Here is a 23,943-nt window from a genome sequence, read left to right as displayed (position 1 = left end):
AGACACCCCCGTTTAGGGTCTCGTAGTGTCTTCCATTTCCTACATTAAGTCCGACAGCTAAGCCAAAGGAGTGGTTATAGGATTTTTTTGTATCAGTGCAAATGTGCATTCAAGAACACTTAAGAGGGGAGGTTACACAAGTCATGACAGCAACTGTGGGAGAACCATGGTGCACATCATAGTGTGAAAAAAACATGTAAAATACGACTAAAGGACACAAACATGACTTTGGAAGAATGTCTAAATATGCTCTTAGAAAACAAATAGAAAAATAAACAGGAAAAAAAAAAAAAGAAAAAGAAACAGAAAAGAAATAGAAAACTAAACTTTGACCTTGAATACAGTATGCAGATCTGGTCCATCTTTTCCATCTTGAAATGTTTATAGTAAAATATGAAAAGGTTTAGAGAAAGACTACAAGAATAATCAAAAGTAGGGAACTGCTCTGTAGAAGGAATGACTAACCAACTAGGACATTCAAGGATATAAAACAGAAAAATGAGGAGTGGTATGATAGAGGCGTATAGAATCTTGAGCAGAATGGAAAGGGCACATACAGATCTCTCTTCTAGGAGAAGACCTGAGAGCATCAGATGAAATTAACAGGTGGAACATTCAGAATAAAATGAAGTTATTTTGAAACAAAGCATAGTTAAGATGTTGAAGTCCTTGGAGCAGGATTGCAGTGCTTAGAAGTTTGCATGTTAGACATTAACAAGACAAAGTCACCAAAAAAAAATCCATTAAGGGTTATTCAATATAAAAGTATTCCCTCTTATTTAGAATGTTCCTGAGCCACAGATTTCTTGAAGGCGGAAGAGCATTCTAGGGAGGGTTTTTCTACCTTTCCTTAGGCATCCCCTGTGGGCTAGTATGAGAAACAGAATACTGTGTCAGTGAACCTTTGGTCTGACAGCGTTGGCTGTTCTCGCACTCTTGTGTTTATTAGTCAACTCAAATTATCAAGCACGTTTACATGTCAATGTGTAAAACAGAGAAAACCAGCAGTTTGGGCACTGTGAGACTGAACTAACGGGTATGGAACTCATTTGGTTGTCTCAAGCAAAGAGGAACTGACAGTATCTGATAAAGTGACATGGAGCATACAGTACTTCGTATACCCTTAAAAGCACACAGGGCATAAATCTAAGTTTTGTTTAAGTACAAATTCTTAACTGATTAAGTTACATAGTCACTGACTAATGCTGTACACCAAGATTCATTGCACTCCATTGAACTGAGATGCTTGAAAAGAAATGTGTCACTTTCTTCAGTCAGATATTCCACCATGTAAGATTACATTATTTTAGACAATCTCTTTTCAGTTTCCTCGTGGACAGAAACAACGCTGGAATAGAAAGACATTTACTTCTTTGAATGATTATTGTTTGAATGATACATGATAATTCAATCTGTGGGTAACTGTAAGCAACATTTTGCCAACCACCACCTAGAAGGGGTTCTCAGGATGCCTAGTTATACAGAGCCTGACAGACAACACTGCAAAATCCAGCAGCATTTTCAGAAACTTCATCATAAACACAATAATTAGCAAAGGGGCTGATGGAAAGTCAAGAGCCTAGCCTGAGGATATCAAGTATTGCAATATAATCTGGAGAAATCACCATTTCTACTTGAACGGGCCCATCAGTTACTTTAGTTGAGTGGACCTCTATACTAAGCTGAGCTATTTGTGTTTATCGGGACTTCTTTATACAATCTATAATCTAACCCAACACTTTTTGTTACATTTTCAACCTTTCAGGTGTGGACCTGGAAAGATAAGTAGTTCTCTTAAAGTTCTTTGTCCAATGAATATAGAAACTAGTGAATGACTTAATTATGGCTAATTTTGAGATTTCTGTAGAAACATAAGACTTCAGAAAAGCAAATGAACTATTGACTACAAAATAGATACAGGTCAGAAACCACTGCAGGCAAGAACGTCAGGTGTTTTTTGACAGTCATCTAATTTTATGGAACAATTTACTAAAAGTATGCCATTAGTACCCAAATCGTACCCTTCACAAAGGGTACCGAAAATAGGAACTGAAAATAGGTCAGAGGAGATTCTTGGTGACATCGTGGTGGCACATCTGCAGGTGACATTGGATGGGTTGGTCTCAAACTGTTATTACACTGGAAAGAGAGTAAAAGCAACTGGCTAAATGGTCAGCAGTAACTTCGTAGAAGAAATTTTAGCCTATGCACCTCAATAATGGTAAATGTGCGGAGATAGAAAGAAAGGTCTACAAGTGGAATTTATTTCACTTGCTCTCTTCCAGAGGTCAATAGGAGTATTTTGAATAAAAACTACCAGACACTCTCCTGAAACCCTTTTGGACTGAAAGGTCTTAGGACTTCATGAAAGTGCAAACATGGATAGTATGAACTTTCCTAGGGCTAGGGAGTGACCCTGAGACCAAGAATGGTTTTGATTATATTTATTTCTTTTTAGGGGCTGATTTATGAACAGAGTAGGGTCCAATTGTATTGTGTTAGCTTTGCTGAGCAAATCCATCAAATTGCTCATGGACTTGGTAAATACAAATTCCAGAAGATGTACAGTTCATCTTTTTTAGTTGTGGGTCCAAATGCCAAACAGAACTCTTAGCTGTGATGTTTCGTTCTCACAGAGCAAAAGCAGTGGGTAGGCCCATCAGTAATGAAACATTTTCCACCACAGGCAGTGCAATTCTTGAGACTGGAAGGGAGATGTTAAAGCCATATAGTATGAGGGTCAAAAGCAGAAGCAACAGGATGTGGAAAAATGGTAGTATCCAAGAGCAAACTTCGTGCTGAAGTCCTAAAAAACCCAGAATGAATAAATAACAGAGGTCCTTACAGAAATTAAAAAAGGATCTAAATGTTTATGCAGAAGAAGGACAATAAAGGTTTGTGACTCAGAAAAGCAGCTGAGAGAAACAGAGAAGGAAGGGCAGTGCTCTGCCACTTCTAGTACCATGTGAGCTGCATGTAAAGGGAGGTGGGTTACAGCATGTTTCCCATGGATACGCTAGCATAAAAGTTTCTCTATCACTGCTAGTGTATACATACCACAATGTAGATGTATCTACAGAAAATCACCTGAATAAAACCAGTATTTCTTGATATCAGTTTTCATGTCTGTCTTGAAATTTTAAAATTTGACAGGCAGTAAATAATGGGTTATAAAGAAAGATTTCTAGACAGAAATGTCTTACCTATACATACAGAGGGCTAGACAGCTAAATGTGCAGACACAGAAGAAGGAAAGAAAATGAGATATTTTACATTTACTTCAATTCCTTGAAACTTGCTACAGAAGTGTGCATTACTTTGTATCTAAATATTGGCTGGACTAATGAGACAGGCTTGTGTTCAACAGGTAAACTCTACAATAAAGTGTCTAAGATTTAAAAGGCGCCCTGCAATACATGAAAATGATTCTGCTTTTCTGCATGGTTCAGATATCTGTGTATTACTTATTATTCATGCTCTTGAAAGATGTTTCATGAAGATATAAGATAATCTGTATCCCATCTTAATGAACTAGTATGTACATTTTATATTTTCCTACCTGTACATATTTTCCTTCTGGGTGATTATAACCCTACTTGTTCAATTTATCTTCTGACAAGCTTATGCTTTCCACATTTTGTAAAGGAGTACGGTCCAATTAAACTGATGGAACATACATATATATAAACAATACAGCAGTAAGTAAAAGAAAAGAGTTGCAATAATCAACTTTGAAACCAGCTAAACACAAGGACAGAACCTTCTACCAGTGATGAAAAGCAGAGGGAAACTGCAGAAACCACATGTCAGGAAAGTTTCCCAAATGTGATTGTGGGTGTAGTCTGGTGGTCTGTGCAAGACAAAGGGAAAAGTAAAGAAGCAAGAAATTTGAAGAACAATGAGCAGAAAGAAGCATGGAAATGAGAGCTTTAAAATCTGTTATGTTAGTTACAAGATTTTTTTTTTCCAAAGAAATTTAAACAACAAATGCAATCTTTTGGGTATCATTTAGCAAAACCACATACTTGCTCTGTACAGTAATTTTTTTTACTGAAAGATGTGTATTTATTATATACAATTGCCATACTTTAAAGGTATTTAAAGAAAAAATTATATGAAATTGTGCCTGTAATTGCGGGGGTGTGGATTTAATACTTTTGAATCTATGTTCTATGAGTATACTTGTATTAATCATCAGATAGCTGTTCATACTATAAAGTCTAAAGTAATTTCTGTGTTTTTATTTTTCAAATACTCAGGCATTTTCATTTACACTTATTTTTGCAACAGAAGAGAAGAAAAATCATGTGTAACATGTCTTTTGAAATCTTTTTTGCACTTTTTGTTTCACATAGAAAAAAATGCAATCTTTAAACTCCACCTTCTAAATTAATCAACACATGATTATATTTTTTTGTGAGACAACTCAAAGTGTTCATCATTCCCTGCTATTAGTGTGTGATAAGCTTTTATGTTTACCTGTAGTCCTTAAACTTCACTGTAGAAATGTAAATGTCATTGTATCAGTCTGGGTTGTTTATTGTGGGATAATAACATGATTTTGATATTCAACTTGACTTACAAAGTGTTCTATTTCCAGCCCAAGACATTTGTACTTCAGTATTTACATACTGCAAACTCTAATCTATCAAAATAGCCATTAATTACATCTATGTTCTTTAATGTTACATATTAAGTTACTCAACAAACTTCACGTATCGTGAAAAGCTTAAAGAACATCTTAGGATACAACTATACAAAAAACAACTTGAAAGAAAAGAATGCATTTATGTAAATTTAGGTAATTTACTCCCCTACCTTACCTATTGTGACAAAACCTTACTCCTTTGTTTTCCTAACAAGGCTATTCAGTTCGAGTTAGGCAGGGGAAAATATGGTATGATAAGAATAAAGCCTAAGAAACAGGCTTTGTAGATAAAAATACCGATAAAATCACTCCCACTGATAAGCAATAAAATAGATAATTTTACTGTATACATCTGAGTGTACGTGTTAATGATAGTTCTAATGCTTTTGTTGCAACAATAGTATTTCCTGAGCTGAACAAAGTAAGAAGCCAAACAAAAAGACATTTAAAAAAACAATAAAAATGTTTCCAAAAATTGAGGGGGGAGGGGGGGCAAGAACGTTTTACTGTATTAACAGGAAATATCTTCATTTTAAATCTTCGTCATTATGATAACTTTTAATCTAATACTTAACCTGACATGACAGATATGAAGAAATAAAATACAGATTATTAAACTACATTCTAATTGGCTGAAGAAGACGGAAAGAGGTAACAGGATTTTTCATGACTTCACATGACCATGTCTTCTAACTAGTGGGCAGCAAAGCTCTTATCCTCAGAAAGTATGATAAATATTATTTCAAAACTGGTTTGAAAGGGAGTAGTTTGCAATCTCAAGCAGTAAGAAAACTCCTATCAGGCACAGATGCTGAGGCCAGCAAAGTCACCTGCTGTGCTAATAAAAGCCTCATCCTGCTACTCTTTAATCACATATTTTCATCCTGTTGAACGGCATGATTATTTACAAAATCTAGTTAACTTTCCCTTTTCACTTATTTCTAAATTGGCTTCAGCCAAGAGCAGAACTTCTGTCAGACAGACCAGCTTTACACATATTTTTTTTAATTAGGAGCAGAAAGCATTACGATATTTGCAGAAAGACAGATTTGGAAAAATGACTTGATCTTTGCAGTATTTATACAAGGAGAACATTTGAGATTTTTGAGTTCTCTTGTCATCATATATGGTTTTTTGTGATTCTTTTCATTAAGTAAATAAAGTTCATCAGCCTTGAGACATACAGTTCTTGTAAAAGAACTACTGAACTCTTTTGTAACTGAATTCCTTTCTTATTTCTTCCAAAGTGAATACTGGTTTCTTTATTTGAAAGATTTAAAGCTAAACACCGTATTACAAAACCAAATTGTGTTTATCTTTAAAAATACTCCACTTGAAAGATAAAAGTTTCTCCACTAAAAACAAGTACTATTTCACTCTTAGAACATCTTAAAAAGCTTAAGGTGTCAAAGCCAATTTGTCAAATTGAATTGCATTTGCCCAAAAAAGCGATGGTATGGCTGTGCAAATAAACTTTAGTTATCAAGAGCCATCTTTAAACTTCCTTTTCTTTAATGAAGAAAGCTGTCCATTTCCATCCCCTATTGCCAACTGAATAACTTACCATCCTAATACACAATCCAATTTAAAATTCAAAATAAAGAAATGCAACAAATAAATTTCTATATTATAGCTGTTTAGTGAAAAAGGGAAACACAATTTACATAATTAAGTTTCTATTCATTTTTCTTAATAAACAACTCAATGGTATTATTAATCAAATTACTTTATATTTAAAGGCTAATTTCATTCCAAGATGTGGAGGCTTCCACTGTAGCAGAATTCATGAAGACACAACTTGTAAATGAGACTACTTCACTACATCTCACAAGCCCTCTGTCCTGAGAAAATGCAACGTGTTGGGAAAACAACAGCAGACAATCAACATGGATTTTCCTATTCTCTTCACCTCACTGAAGTGGCTAAAGCCAAAGCAGCAGAGTAGCTTTAACATGGCTCCAATGCTGCTCCGTAACCTGGAAGAGCAGGGCCTTACTCCTTATTCCTAGCTCTTCAGGGATTTGATCATCACACAGTTAAATACTTGGCAAGTATGTTGCTATTGATAGTTTCAAGAAACAAAAGCAAAATCCATTAGCCAAGTGTACAGCCCAAGAAAGCATGCAATGCATGGTCTCTAAAAGATGGTGGGGGAAAAAAATAGTCTATGTAGTCACTCATGCAACTTGTAGTAGTCCTTTTGTCTATTGTTTTCCTTACTTTTCAGTCTGGCAGACTACACCTACTCTTCCTCCCCCTCCTCACAACTCTTGCTGAAGTTCAGTCCTGGGTAAACGCCAAAATCCTAATTCTTTCACAGAAGCAATGAAAACAGTAATATCAAAGTCCTTTGGGGCCACAATAGAGAAAATGTCATGATTTGCTTTAGATTATTTTAAAAAGCATTTTAATAATGGAAGTATGAGAAACAGATAACATTGAATAATTGAAAAAACTAAATATTGTGTCCATTGGTTTTGGATTTAATTGAATCCAAATAAGTGTCTAAGCAAACTTCTTGTAATTATTAATATGCTTATGAGATATTCATCATGAATACGTAGTTTAATATTGTAGAGATACAAGACAGCAATATTGGAATGTTCTGAGGACAGTCTAGGTAAACAATAAATGCACCGACAACACAAACTAATGAATTGTTATAACAATTATTATTTGTGTCTTTGCAACTCTGGCATGCTTCCATAAATTAGAGTGGTATATGAGAAGGCAATCATATCATATTGTACCAATTACCATTACAGACCACTGAGAATCTGAACAACAAGCATGAAGTATAAAATATGTTATAGTTCAATCAAAAGCTTCTGCATTAGATAAAATGATTGCTTGAAATTTTCTGTTTTATATTATGCAGCAAATCAGACACAATGATCTCCGTGCTCTTTTCTTGTCTTAAAATCTGTGGCAGTTCCATGTGGCAAGTGAGAGGGTAGACAGGAAAAAAGTGAGATGCACAAGAAGGAAAAACAAAGAAGAGATGAAAAAGAAAAAAATGTGAGGAGGACAGGGTTTAAACTTTTTATAGATTTTTAAAATCCAATTAGCAAGTCTAATTTAAAAGTACAGAAGCTACATGACAAGCTGTTGACTAGCATGTGTAGCTATTATAAACTAAGTTGCAAGGAAAGCTGGTCAAATATTTTCCAGTGGAACAGTATTCCATCAGAAAATGCTAATGGAATGGAACCAAAACCTTCCATAAGAACACAACGACTTCTTGAAAAGTTTTGACAGAAACCAGGCAGAAAGGCAGACTAAATTACCAACGTGCCTCTTCATCTTTTCTCTTGTCAGCCAGATGGCTGGTGAGTAGCCTGCCAGGCTGCTTGGCTTCTGGTTTTCACAGAATCCCTGACTTCTTGCCTGCTGGGCTGCCAAACAGCTGGAAAGCCAGGTCTCCAGGAGCTCCTAAGCTTTTTGGATTCTTATGGTCTCCAAGCTCTCAGGCAGCTGCTTTGCATGGAACTTAGGACCTGAGGCTCCCCTATGAGGGAGACATGGGTTATGCTTTTAGTTTCCCTTTGCTTCCCAGCTTTGAGGTTATGCATTTTATAGGAACTGGACTCCTATATTTGTAGACATTAAGGACCTCTGGGCAATTTATGGCAGTCCATTCAATATCTCTAGGGTAACATACCTATAGGAGGCCCAAACTCCTCATAATAGTTGGTTCACTAAACTTCTAGACAGCCTGTGTCAAGAATCATTGGATAGTCTGGTTCTGCATGTACCCTGGCAAGCATGGCAGCCAGCTATGGATTCACCAAGTCAGGTTTAACTTGCTGGGCTTCTTAAATCTCCAAGAACCCTGGTGCTCTGGAAGGCCTGAGGGGCAAGCCAAAAATTCCTTTTTGTCGCTCTTACAGTACTCTTTAGTTCATAACAAACACTTAAAAGTTGGAAAGTCTACATCCAGATATCTGGGATTAAAAACTGCATAAAAATGAGATTAAATATAGAAGAAGATTTATGTTTAAAATGATAATGTCTAGAGAAAACAAATAGGAAAATGGAAAGAGAGCAATAAGAGTACTAAATTTAAACTGCCAAGGTTTCTGTATAGAATTGCAAGAAGCACAGCAAGGAAAACAAAGAAACTGGAAAATGCTGTACATGCTCAAGCAGGGAATTTTGACATTATAGGCTTAACCAAAGAATGGTAAATAAACAAAAATGTATTGGTACTACTTAAAAAATTTTAGAAATATAAAACAAATGAACAACAGTGTGTATTACAGGGCTTGACTGATCTTTATACACTACAGTTTTAAACTAGTAAAATGTGTAAACAAAGAATCTTAATTCATTTAAAACAGCAAATAATTTTATTTGTTAACTATCATAAGAATTTCCAAGTTCAACTATCTATCTTTATTACTTGTAGTAAAGAAAGGTTCTCTGTGGTTTTATACATATGGTTATGTTAAAATTTCCATAACAAGCGAAATCTGTGTAAGAATCCTAAATAGCATGGGTCATCAGCAGCATATTTTCCACCCACAGGTTAACTCCAGACTGCTGGCTCCAATAGAAGTCACTTCCTCAGTATATAATAGTTTTGCAGGAGTGAAGGATACTTGACCTTCACGCAGACCCATCTCATGACCCTTCCCTCTTAAACCTGGTTTAGTTTTGATTTGTGGGTTTTTGCGTCAGCATGGATATTCTTTTTCCCTGTATGTAGGAAATACACAGGCAACTTTAGATGGCTGATCATCCTTCATCACACCAATGAAATTCCACTGCAAAGCTGAAAGGGATGCAACAACTTGGGGGGGGGCGGAGATCATGCTTTATCAGAAGTGTGAGATGCCATTTTACAAGTACATTTTAAGAACATAGACTAACTTTCCCTCTCTCTTCCCTCAAATCCCCAGTGTCAGATTGTTTACTTAAATTATTTTAACAGAATTTGTACGTAGCCGGCTTCCTGAAGTTCTTTAAGAAAACTTTCATAATTGTAGCTATAACAAAGGCTAAAACTAAAACTTTGAAAGTTGAAAGCTGATACACAAGCACAGACAAAGGATAGAGGAAAGGATGAGGCCTGACATTACCATTCCTATTCTAATGTTTGCACCCAAAACTCTACTAAATATGAGGATGGAAAATAACCGCTAAAACTTCCCCTCCCTCCCCCCCAACACACACTATTTAAAGGTTACTCTGTGAGGAAATAGGTATTTTCATACAAACTCAAGCTGGCAGTGTTCCTTTTATTGGCACAATGCCTTTGGACGAATTTTATAATAGCCCAAATAACATCTTTGTAGAGTTTCTCTAAATTTTTCTTTTTGGGCTGATGTACGTTGGGAAAACACTATAAATACTGTTTTTCAAAGAAGCATCATAACCAAATATTGCTGTTCCAACATCAACAGAGTTGAGTAGACTTTTCTTAGCCATTTTTCATAATCATTTGTGTTTCTTGGACAGTGCACTTACACTTTGTCATTACCAATGTGCCTGCTGTAGTAACTTTTCCTTTTGGAAGTAAGGAACTAATTAATAAAAATCTGCTTCTATTAAGATAATTCCTTTGAATAAATTACATGCTTGTCTCTTTATGTCTTATATTTTAAAGAAATATATGAACTAATTTATCCAAAATCATGAGATATTTATCTAAGACTCAAAAGTAGCACTCACAGGTGCTGTGCAAATTTTCTCAGAAGAGTTCTACCACCCAAATTATATCACTGTCAGCCTACCCATAAGATCTTCACTCTACAAGAAATTCTTAAGGCTAAAAGTACTTAGAACTTATGCTGGGATACAGAAGTGATGAGTGATACCAAACCAATATTATGGTTGTCAGAGCTGTAAGTTTATGTACTACAGTGTACAATTCATATCCTCTATTTAAAAAGTCTTAGATCTGTCATGGACCAAGTATGACTGACCTATATCATATTGCTGTAACAAACAGTATCACTTAGCTATATCACACTGATACAAATCTATTCTATGGGAAATACTCTAAACCAGCTACCATAACATAACTGTCGACATATATAATCTAGGGTTATGGGAATTTGGATTCCGCTCCCTTTGCAATTAACTTTCTGTCTAACAGCAGACACACTAGTTAGACCCAAAAGCGTAAAGCTGGCTAGCACCTAAACATCTTGAGAATTCAAGTCTTGGCCTTTTGTTACTTTTATCCCCTGAATGGTAAAACAGAAATGGTAGACTTTCCAATCTTAAACAGATCATGGTGAGAGCAAGTGCATGAGAGAGAATCATGTACTCACATACTATAACAATAACAGCCCTATCAGTATGATAGATTAGCTTCTAAGATTTTATAAATATCATATAAAATAACCTTTAAGTTGTATTTACAGAAAATGTCTGTACAAAAAAATGGATGCTGCACGACACTGTTATAAAAAGTTGTTTCTGATACTATTAACAAGTTCTATTTCATCCATGAACCTCCACACTACAAAAGAGAATCACTACAGCTTCCACAAAAGAACACAAAAAGAAAACAAATCCAGATTCCAGGCTTACAGCTATTTGAAACATGGTTTGCAGTCCCAAGCACAGGCTTGGAAAAGCCAGAATGCACATAATCCGTTTAAAGTCATATGCTTATTACTGCTTTTGAATCAAGCACTGCATAAACCAAACTGTAGTCCTTGGAAGATTGTGTAAATTGTTGAATATTATTAACTTTGAATAAAAAAAAAAAATCAATATTTTGTTTAGATAGAAAGAGTTACTGCACTTCCACAGTGTGGCTATAATTGCTGCTTTATACATATTTATTTCCATTCGATGTCAGAGGAAAGAGTATTATTGGTAGGTTTGTTTCAGTGTGCCATTCTGCCCCAGTCTCACACAAAGAACTCTTTGTGGGGTCACAGATTAGCATTTGGGCAGGCAGCCAAGAGAGATGAAAGGAGGATGGCTACACTAAGGATGTACATAGCTTACACTCGTCAAATACTCAGGGGAAAAAAAAACAAGAAAAAAAATCCATGTAGTCTAGAATTTCAGTAGCTGTCCTCTATCCCCTTAGTTTCAGAAAAAAGTGTTTTTAGTGGAAGCTCTAGCAATGTGGAGTTCTACTCTGACACTACAGGTTGCAGTGCAGTGTCTTACACATAATAAGCATTACCGCAGTTCTGAGATAAAGTCATATTTTAACATTCAGTTATAGTAATATCATTCAAGAGAGGGCAGGTATAGTCATATCTTGACAGATGAGACATGTATACACCCCACCATTAGGTGACAAAAAACTGTATTACTCTAGAGTGTATATCTTTAAAAAAAAAGACGGAAAGATAATTCAGAATCACCAGCATGCTTGAAAAATGGCAAGCAAGCTGCCATTGTAGAAATCGTTGTGAAGAAATAGAAAATGCATGTTATAAAAATCAAGCCCAAATGTTCTCACAATGTATCTACATCTATCCATCTCTATAAATTAATAGCAATCAGACAGTGCTCAGTTACCATATGCTAATGATATCTAGCACTTTGAAAGAATTTCTGTTCTTTACTTAGTCAGGATCTCAAATTGTATGTGGAAGGGTATATATTTGTGGTACAGGAGAGAGAAGATGCAAAAGCTGCATTAAATATGGAGGTAAGTTAACACAGAAGATATTACTGTACAAAGATTAAGGATAAAAGTCTATTTAGTATTCCAGGAAACTTCTAATGGGAAACAAAACCTTACCCGTTTATTTTACTACAGGTCAGTGGCAAGAATTCACTGAAGATGACTTACAGCTTTTAATCACCATTTTATCTCTATTTGGAAACTGACATGAAATAAATGAATAGCTCAGTCTTCCGTGTACAACTGACCTGCACAACAACCACTATTCACAACTGGCACTTTTTATTGGCAGTCTGAGCAGAAAATCTAAGGATTACATTGGCACCAAGTCCGAAATACACTCTGAAACCAAATGATGGTCTCTTGAGAACATAGCTGAAGTACCTCATAGTGGAGAACAACTACAACTACCTGTGCTATTCATAGCCTGTGAGTAGAAGCTTTCTGTTTTCAGCATTGTTAGATTTTCAGCACATTTTATTTGGGAGCAGTCTGTTTAGGTCCTGATAAGTTATTAAAATATATTTTCCAAATACAGTAAGCACTGCAAAAGTAAAACAGAATGCTTTAATAAGTGCTAGATGGAGGACTATTCACTTTTGAAAAGTGAATCATAATTTTTTTTAACCAGTTAACAGAATGAAATAAAAGAGAGTGTAAGTAGCAAACAACAAAGTATTGCTGGAAATCATCCAAATATAAAAATTATATGCAAGTGTATATATAACAAAACTATAAGTTTAAATACTTTCTTACCTTAGCATTTTCAATGCAAGGACAAATAGCCCAAGCTGCACTTGCTTGAACATCTGGATTAGGATTTTTCAACAATGACCACAGCAAACGAACTCCATCTAGACGGTCAATAATCCTATTGCAGAGACAGACCAAAAAAAGAGGTAATCAGTTATGGAGTAGACAATGCTAAATTTTAAATTATATCAGTTTTTTTGGAACACTGCTTTAATAGATATTGCTATGATTTTCTTTAACATACTGTTTTGGTTTATGTAAGTGCTTGTGTTTTATTGTCAGCTAATCACCATCAACATAGTGAACTTTGCTTACTATAGCAGATGGGTGTGAACAAATGATGTAAAGACAGAATATGTTCTCTTAATTAAATCTCATTAATACTGTTTAATTTTTTCACTGTCATTCAAAGTGCTTATAGAAGATAAAGTAAACTACATTATAACCAGAACTCATATAAATGTGAAAACAAGCATGTGACTTTTTAATGATCTGCATGCAAAGTGAAATCTGAATTCAAGCATACTGGCTTCTTTCATATAGTAACAAATACTATCCAAAACAAATATTTATACCCAAAACTATGTACTTAACTTTTTATTCAGTCTATGTTTAATGTATTTACCTTACTCTATGGCATATTTTAAAATACTATGTTTCTAATCTAGCATTAGAAATTAAAATGGTCACACCACAGTGCATCCTTTGTTGGGCACGAATAACGTGTAACTTGTTTCCCATGTGTTCCTTACGAACAAGACTAACACCGAACACTACGTTATAATTACTTAAACACACTGTAATCAAAGTATCTTCGTGACTAGCTGAAAAATGAATTATCATCAGAATCATCTCTACACCATCTGTGTTATGTTTACATATCAATCAGGCTTGGGAATCATAACTTCACATTAGGGTCCACTGAATACCTTAAATGGAAAGGAAGGTCAAACAAAATTTAATAGCCTTTACAAAGATGCCTTTTCTCAAAAAGATATGTTAAACCCAAAGCAGATGAGCTGCAGATAAAGAAAAGCAAATGTACCTTCATTTTCTAACCTCAAAATTCAATTGTATAAAATTAGTCTACTTCTCTGATTGTAAATACAAGAGAAATTTAAATACAGATTGTGCTTAAAAACATCACACAAAACATCTCGTTTGTGTTCAGGAAATTTTAAAACTAATTACAAAAACAGCTTTGTATGTAATCCTACCATCATTTGAAGCAGAAAAAATAATTAAGGACATGAACTCTGGTTAAACAACTATGTTTTCCAAAATAATACTTTTTTCCACAAAGATAGGGTTGACACACTATAAGTTATTTAAGGTCTGCTAATTTTAATACAGCTTATTTTACATACTTAGCTCCAAATCATCATTCAAAGGACAAATTCAGAAATCTTAAAGCATCAAAATAAAACAGCATGATGACAAACTACACGATAACATATATATGTTCAACATAGTAAGGATGACTTAAAACTTCAAAACAAGCTTTTAAATCCCTCCAAACTCCCAACACTTTTAAGCAATTTTAACATTACTTCCCTGTCATTTCAGAAAGCACATGGAACTTTTTCCTATATTGGAATTAATTAAAAAAGAACCCATGAATCTTTCTTCTAGTCAAGCAGAGTACTGACCATTTACCAACATGAGGTACTTCCTCCCAAGAGGGGCTAAATATAAATGACCCAGCTCCAGCTAGTATATAAAAATCAAGAGATAGCAGCCAAACACTGAGCTCAGCTTTTTCCACCACACTTAAAAAAACAACCTCTAGGTTGATTTATCTTTCCTTTCTATTTTGTTGAAAGCTTCCTTTTCAATTTAAAGTTTACTTTCATTTTCTTTTCAGTTTTCTTGTCTTCTCTTCAGCTTTTCAAGGTAAGCTAGCCTCACTCTATGGTTCATTTTCTAAAGAAGAGTTTTGCTTGAAGACCAGAAAGACCAGTTGCCTTACACCCAACAGAACGGTCAGAATATCTGAAAGTAAAGTCCTCAGTCCGTTAAACATGTATAAAATCAAACTAAAAAACAGTACAGAAAAATCAAACAAATCTCTGAAGTCCATTGTTCATCACCAATTACTGCTTTCTTCAGGTACACTAGATTACCTCAAATGAAAAGAACTTTACATAAAAGAACGATGCTCTTAATTTCTCATACTGGAAGAATAATTGTTATCACCACACAAGCACAAACCCTTTTATTTTCATCTTACTGACAACATATATTCGCCAATTAAAGAAAGCATTGCTAAACAAATGACTAATCCTTTCTCAGTTCAATTTCTCATCTTTTTATGGTTTCACTGCACAATGTAGCAGATTAAGAAACTGGGTGTTAAATGAGCATATCTACTATAAAAGCAAAGGGAAGACTAAAATAAATGGCCCTGAAAAATGTTTCCGCTATAAAAGTGCTTAGACATTAGTTTCCTTTCTAAATGAAAATTCCTTTTTAAAGTGGACAAAAATACATATTTAGGTTTCTTTACAAATAAACAAAGAAAGAGACGGCAAAATAGACCTGTAATTTCGAAAACTTCAGCTCTGATGGCATTACATTGAACAATATTCTGATTTGGTTTTGTATATAGCTTTTGTATCTAATTTTTTCCCCAAATTTATTATAACATTATTAGCAGGATGCTGTAATAAAGCTATTTACCGTAATAAATACAAGCAAACATACCTTAAAATTTACTTTGGTTGGCATTCAATTCTGTATTCATCTGTAGCTAGTACATTAGTCACTCTGTGGTTACAGTCACTTTAAATTATATATATTATAACTATTTGTGGACATTATGATGATAAAATTAAATTACAGTTAAACCTGTATTAAGCAACCGCTTACAGGACTGTTAAAGGACAGTTCTTTTAATAAAGATGCAAAACATTTCCTTTGAAAGCTGAAAGGAATCTCATAAAAGCTGAAATAAAACAATATTTAGTAAAAATCTTAATATTTAATATTTTGAAGTTCAAATACTTAACTACTTTATGGAATAGCTGAACTATATGTATGTAATGTATAGAACACTATTAATAGTCACAAACTTGAAAAGATTTCAAATCACGAAAGTCACCAAAAGTATTAATGTAAACTTTATTAAAGGTAATTGCTGTCTGGTGCTTCACTTTAAGTACATAACAATAGACAAATATGCAGAGTTCAGAAGCAAGAGCCCAGACTCTGAACTATCATTGCTCTGTACCTTAACATAGCAGAGGCATCTGATGGACTTGGACCAAGACAGCCACCTCTTCTGATTCAAAGCTCTGTGCCTTGTCCTAGACTGTTGTTATTTGACCACTGATACAATTTAGAACAAGGTGTAAATTATTCTGCTCCTCAAAATAACCAAAATAAGTTGTATTGGCAGTTAGAAATAGCTGGAGTGAAGAGGTGCTCCTATCATGCACTCCTGTGCTGGCCAGACATGATTAGAGCAGAGAGAAAGGGCTATGCAGCTGAAATCACTCCCACAAAAAGGCAACTGCAAAGTGTACGAGCAAAACATCTTCCTGGTTTCCACACAGAACAGCTGACATATTTATACAGAATATGTCTTATGGGCAAATAATTCTAATGCGATTAAACCTATTCAGAGATTACTGGACAGCCTCTGGGAAATCCCAGGTTACAGTGAATTGGTATTTGCTATTTGATCAGTGCAGACAATTTAACAAGATAATTGTTTTTAATTACTTTTGTTGGCTGTTTACAGTCAACAGTTGTTTAATAAAGGCTTTTCACATTATTTCATTTAAGAACCTTGATATCATGACATCACTGAACATCATGAGATGTCTGTGCAAGACGTGAGTAACAATTCTAGAAATTTACTTTGTTTTTTTATATATATCTGAAACTGGCAAAGCTGTTAATCTGAAATAGTACTTCTCTTTCAAGTTCAAACTTAATATTGAACATTTCCAGTAGAAACTTCAACATGTATTGCTTAAACACACAGGCATACACATAGCCTAGACATCTGTTTGTCATATCTATCATCTTTTTCTGTTACACTGTTATTTGCTTTTCAGAAGTCTAGTTTAATTGCCTGCCAATTTAGACCACAAATACAAATGTAAATAAACAAAGTTATACTGACTCTGTATTGTGATCATTGGTAAGATTAGAGGGTTTAATTCTGGCAGAATGTAATCTTGTCTTTTTTGAAACCACAATTTAGCATGTTTCTTAAAACTTTCACTAGTTGTTGTGGACTGTTTTGATAAATAGTATTATATACCAATGACTCAAACTCCATCTGTTTGGCTAAAATAATTGTATGGTTTAGTTTACGAGATTCTAAACCCTCAGTTTTGAATGCTAGAGATAAAGTCTATAGGTTTTCAAATGAAAAGGGCAAATGAAAATCTAGTGGCAATTATACAATATGCAGTAGTCCTCTGTTTTTAGTAGGTGGAAAAGAATAACTTGTAAAAAGTTCCTCAAAAAGACAAATGTACATAAAGTATGTGGAGCAGCATCTGTCAGTGGCCGTGCAACAGACTGAGTATGGAGAACAGCTTCATGCTGTCCAGTTCAGTCATACAGTCAGTTGTCCAGTTCAGTCATATAGTTATGGGGTATTTTAAGAAACAACTTATTTTTTGCTGTGAGAGAAGCTGGCTGCTGTTCTTTATTTTACATAGCTCAACTGAGGCAATTAGAATCACTTAATTGCTTGAAGTCACATTAAAAGTATAAGCTTGGTGCAGAAAAGTAACACTGTTGTACCTTCCACTTAGTACTTGTGGAAGCTGAAGTGTCAACTAGGAAACATGATGGAGATAAAATATATAAAACACATACAGAAGCTGTAGATTCACCTATGCCAACCTACTAGTCTTCTCTCTTTGCCAGGGCAGGCTTCCTCCATGGAACATATGATAAATGTACAATGTTTTCCTCAGAAGTTAACCGCACTGTTTCATAGAACACTCAGGTTTTTATTTCTTATACTAATCTCATCTTCTTCATTAAATACCCTTGAGTCATTCACAGAAACTACATGAGTTCCACTCTCAGTTTGTACGGTTTCCACATACCTACTGTATAATCACATTCAAAATAGAAACATGAGAATAGTTGTACTGGTGTCAATGTTTTAACTAAGCATAATTTTAAAATATTTTGCTGCATTGGTATCAAACTTATCCACACCTGGATGAATCACAACTTGGGAAAAGATAGCAGCATTATCTCTTCCAGTACTACAAGTCTAAATAGCACAATACATCAGGTACATGTCACAGTTTTGCTAATAATAATAATTTCTGAGTAGTGGCTTTTTTGTAGTAGCAAAAAGTATATTCTGCTCTTGATCTAAGATCTTGCTTACTTGCTAATGTTTTAAAATATTTTGAAAAATATTTTAAAAGTTGAGAACCTTCAACAGACAATTCTTTCATATGGACCAAATTTGACATTACATAGAATCATAGAATGGTTTAGGTCAGAAAGGACCTTGAAGATCATCGAGTTCCAACCCCCCTGCCATAGGCAGGGACACCTCCCACTAGACCAGGTTGCCCAAGGCCACAATCCTTTTGATCCCTTTGTCCACTCTTTGCAAACTCCATAAAATTTTGGCCCAAACAACCTGTACTCTCTCCTTCTTAATACCAAGATGGACTTTGTTCATCACAATTTTAGCAGCAATTTGTGTTATTTTTGCTGCTTATACTGACCACATTCCAGTATGAAGCTATCCATACTGGGTACTACAAGCAACAGTTCTGAATACTGGAGTATGTCTGAGTTCTTACCGGTATCAATTTATATGCATTGGCATTTAAATTTCTCAGTTGATTTACAATGTTAATTCTGGTAGGTTTATACATTACTCTAAAGGCTGATTTTTAGTGAGATATGTTGTGAATGTGATTTCATTTATGTATACTTTTATGCTACAGGGCTAACTGTTCATACAACCCATGTTTACAGTTGTGTACCATCTAGCCTTTTGCCACTGGGTGACAGCCAAAGCATGAAAACAAAAGCCCTATTCAGGAAAAGAATTCCCTGCACTGCTATATGAATATCAAGTGAACTATGCAAATCAGAGCAGGAGGAGTTTAATAAAACTCTCTTTCTGACCTTCCTTGTGTATAAGGAGGGAAATATGCTGAGAATCTTCAGGTAGACATCCCTATAAGGACAGTAAATGCTGACCTCAACATTTAACTGGAACACTTAATCATAAAATTCAAGGATCTTTTTTGTAAGCTGTAAAAATCTACACAAAACCAAAGGGAGTAGCAACACTCTCTGTAAAAAGACAGTCTTTTTGTTTAGTTTTGCAAAGGAATAAGAGGGGAGAAAAGGGTAAAAAATAACTCTGGGTTCATAAAAGGAATGATGGAGAGGGACAAAACAGATAAAATACAAATAACACCCCACTTGAAAAAATTTAAAATTATTTTTCATGACAGTAAATGTGCACATTTCTTTTTGGAATTACTTTCTCTAATTTAGTCTATTATTTATGATTTAAGAACAGATGTAAAAGGAAAAGGCAAAACAGGTACCTATCAATTAGCACTTTAAAATGGTGTACTGTAACTTTGAATTTTAACTTTAATAAAAATCAATTTACTAAAGATTTATCTGATTTTCAAAAAAATGCAAAAGCTTCTACATACTTCCTTGCTGAATTTTTTTTTATATATAGCACATTTTACAGTAGGATGTAACTAACCCACACAGCCCTGTGTAAAACAAAAAGTAAAATATCCTTTTAAGTGAGATTAGACTTAGCTGTATTTGTGCCAGAAATTTTTCTTCACTATTTAAAACACTATGAATATGAATAGCTTACATCATATTTTCAGGTTCTGTTGCACAAGCTCCTACTGCTTTGGTGACATTGACAAGCAGTGCCTGATCAGTTCCAGTAAGTAACTTCACTAGAGTTGGTATTCCACCACATTTACGGATAGTAGTTCGATTTATTGGCTCTTGGCAACACTCTGCCAGTGCTCCGACGATATTTACAAGCACTTCTTCAGGCTGGTCAGTGAGCAGTCCTACCAAAGCTTCTACGGCTTTATATTCCCGAAATCTAAAATACAGAAATAAAATCAAAGTTTTTATTTTCAGTATGTTACTGTTATAAGTTTAATTTTATAATTAAAGTATAATTATAATTGAAGTATAATGTTTCATTTCTGTTTGTAAAGTATCATGTTGAAGAAATCACAATATAGGTAAAACACTTCAATCAGTTCTTGAAAGTGTGACATTCAGCATAATTTCTTACTCTACCTTTTTAAATATATTTCTCTAATTTAGCTACCTAGGAATCTGCAGAGTAGTTTGAAGGTTTTTTTAAAACTTGACATGTAGATGCAACATCTATAAATAGCTGAAAACATACTGGAAGACTGGCAAGTACTGTGGCATCCTAACTTCCAGTACTTTTCCCTGCCATGTTAACAATAGCTAGAGTAGTAGTGTATCAGACCCTTTTCCACTTCTCTGGACCAAAGGATCACCCTTACTTTTCACTAAATGTTCTTTAGAGGGTATGCCCTGGCCAGTTTTATACTTAGTTCATGCCTAATTAGGTGCATTTTCCTAAGGTGAGACCTATAGTTCTAGTATATTTCTATTGTACTATGTTAGATTCCATTTTGAAACCAAGTAATTGACAGAAATTTGAGTCGACTGCTATATTACTACTTCCCTCATTCTTCATAGCACTTTTGGTTCTGAAAATATGTTTTTAAAAATCTTGGAGGTCCCATCCTACAAACAGATGCATGCTAAACCTCAGAAGTTCTTTCAGAACAGGACTTTACTCAGTACTGGGGTTGCCTTCCTTCTAAGTTCATTTTGTTCAGAACTCAGGAGATTCTTAACACTCAACAAATACTGTATCTTCCTTTCATACATTTTCTATGATACATTTTGACAATTCCACTTGTTACATCAAGCTAGATCTAACCTGTCTATTATCTAATAATTATGCTTTGATTTATACCTTTGTGTAAATATCATAGTTCCTCCCCTAAAGAGAGAATTTCTCTGAGGGTACGGAGTTCTCGTTCATGCTTCCCCCACAGCCCCTAGCTTCCAAGAATGTCTACTTGAGCCACAAATACTCTATTTTCCAGGAATCATTTGTACATGTGGCTTTCCTTTCATTAAAAAAAAAAAAAGAATAGTATTTTTGAGATTCTGATGGCAGAATTAGAACCACTTCAATATAAGTTAATCTTTCCAAGATGGTTTATCAGTATAACAAGAAAAGTAACTGAGAAATTAGAAACTTTCATTTCTTGTGATTCTAGCCTTTGCTTAAGGAGGAATCTTCCTCTCTTTCTTCACTGTAATTTGGAAGCATCCCTATAATTTTTTTTTTCAAGAGAAAACACAAACAGCATGAAAAAAAGAGCAGCAAAGCAAGCAAACAATTTAAAAAAAAATGTTTTCCCTGGCTACTTTATCTGTGTTGCATATCAACTGCTTCACAGATGGAAGGATATGAGCTGGCTCTGTGATGGGCAGGCTACACTCTGACAGAGCTGTTGGCTCAGGCCATCTTGTGTCCAGAAGCAGTACGGCTGCTTGCACGATAACTGGAAGCTGAGCTAGTGAGGCCCAGGCACCTGTATCAGCTCATTGCTGAGTCAGTGCAACTTACTTCAGGTACAGGAAATACTGTGGAGTAGTTAGAAGATAATTAAGTGGTCCTGCAGGAACCAGCAGGGTTTGTTCATTCTAGCTTCATGCCAGACTCAAGCTCATCCCTTCAGACCTACTTATGTGTTTGCATATTATCCTCCCTCCCTGTTCTGTAGTGCCCTCCCATCTCAAGTTTGGATAGGGCTTACTGCTTCAGACTCAGCACTACATAATACATGAATTCAGCTCAAGTCTGGAGCTGCGCCTGGCTAGTAACTTTCGTGGAGTGTCAAGCACTTGCCAAAGATATGTGAGTAGCCCAGCAAAAATCTGTTTGCGTTTGGACAGAATTATTGGCTACAGCTATACTAATAAATAAAACAGGCGATAGCTCATTCTCTAGCCCTGAGGACAAGAAGCACAACATAGTATCCATATGGCTAAAATCTCTTATCCTCACAATTCAGGGTGGCCTCACCCATTCCGCCTAATGGAAACAATCTGTTGCCTTCACTGTTCCCAAGGAGTGTCTGGGCATTGTCTGGGAGATCGCTTGCTGGCACAGGCCAAACTGTGTAAGCCACTCTGCTAGCAGTTAAACAGTATGGATAATCATAACGTAGTGCCTGAACCTTGAAAAGTTTGGCCCTGTTTAGTTTACTGGTATAGAGAGAGCCATTCAGTCCATGTCATCACTGATGGATCCAGAAACAGGATGCCCCTGTGCAGATACCCAAAGCCCACAGACAAGAAGGATATACCCCTCTGAAACGCCCGGTTACAGTACAATCAAGAACGCAAAAAGCAGCAGGATAGCAGCAGAGTATGTAAAGACCATGGCTCTGTATACCAACAGTTTGGGAACTCATTTAAGACTTTAAAAAGCCAGTCTGTAACCACTTATTTCTGCAGTTCTTTCTGATTTTTATCCAGCAGCTATCTATCATATCTACTTGTCCAGCAAAGTACACTAAAATGAAGGCTGCAGGAAGAGGTTACCTCTTACTGATACTTCTTCCAGCCCATGAATCTTGCATTCCTCCGTACAGAGCAGCATAACTTCAGCAGGAAGCCTAGCACATGCTCCAGTGGAGCAGGCCTTTTTTGAGGTAAGGTACATGAATCTGACGAATTTTAGATGAAAGTGTTGAGTATTCTCAATCATTATGCTGATCCATGAAAGGTGGAGGGTGATAACTCCTGCTGTCACATTTTCAGATAATCATTAAAACTGCTGATACTGAGAGGTTGTAGGTACCTATGGTAGGACTCTCATCAGTTAATTCCACTCACTGGGTGTCCAGACTAAGCTACTTTTCTGAGCCCCTTCTGTAGTCAACAAGAGAGGCATCTAGGCGAATTATTCTGAATTCCAGTACATTTCTAAAGTAGGTGGACCTAATGTGTATTAAATATCTACCTTAGAATGAGATAATTTGCTCTCTGTCTCTCTTGGTGTAAAACATTAAAGCTAAGCTCAAGGCCAGGCTGGACGTGGCCTTGGGCAACCTGGTCTAGTGGGAGGTGTCCCTGCCTATGGCAGGGGGGTTGGAACTCGATGATCTTCAAGGTCCTTTCCAAACTAAACCATTCTATGATTCCATGATAAGGGTGCTAACTAGTCTCTCTACCATGCAGCATTGATTCTGGTTTGTAAGCTACAGAGAGGAGCGAGGATATCAAATACACCCACGTGTCAAACATTCTGTATGTGCTCGTACACCTCCTGACTCAGTGTCCTATATCTTAACTATTCTTTAGAGGCATTGTCCCCATTGACTCTTAAGATTCTAGGAACTTGACACTGTTTTTCACTGTACCCGGATGAGGTCAGGTGGCAATTTTTTAAGTACTATAAAACCTAAGTTGAAAGCCCAAGTGATTATAAAGTATGTTTTTGAAGATTCATGACATAACAATTTTGAAAACAAGAGGCCCATAAAATCAAAACATGACAACGTAATAAATGTTTGTAAAATTAAACTGTTACTTTGACACATTTTCTCCACTGATTGCACATTTCCAGATTGCTCCTGTCACAGCTGCTAAAAGTTGCTTGTTTTCAGAGTTTCCAAGCAGAACAGATAGTGGTTGTAGACCTCCATGCTGTCTAACCAGGTCACGTGTTTCTTTATCTTCTGCACACTATACAAAAAAATTAAAAGTACATATTATGTAAACCATGTAAAATTATGTCTTCAAAAGCTAGGTGTATGAGGTTATAACTAGTAAAAACTAATGCAGAAGAAACCATAAATATTTTATTAAAGTATCTGAATATGCTAACAAC

The 23,943-nt window shown here is 35.4% G+C and overlaps 1 protein-coding gene across 1 annotated transcript in view; it reads right to left on the bottom strand.

The window, feature by feature from the left end:
• Positions 1-23,943, bottom strand: part of ODAD2 (outer dynein arm docking complex subunit 2) — a gene marked incomplete at both ends in the record, with an annotated part of 85,262 nt that overhangs the window by 26,825 nt on the left and 34,494 nt on the right. Inside the window, 3 exons of the mRNA XM_082479439.1 lie at positions 13,005-13,119; positions 19,846-20,088; positions 23,644-23,798. Of these exons, the coding sequence (XP_082335565.1) occupies positions 13,005-13,119; positions 19,846-20,088; positions 23,644-23,798 (513 nt within the window). The remainder of the gene's footprint in view (positions 1-13,004; positions 13,120-19,845; positions 20,089-23,643; positions 23,799-23,943) is intronic.

Source organism: Vanellus vanellus (assembly GCF_965231255.1).
Source record: "Vanellus vanellus genome assembly, chromosome: 2".
NCBI lineage: Eukaryota > Metazoa > Chordata > Aves > Charadriiformes > Charadriidae > Vanellus > Vanellus vanellus.
This window is presented reverse-complemented; position numbering and strand designations above follow the sequence as displayed.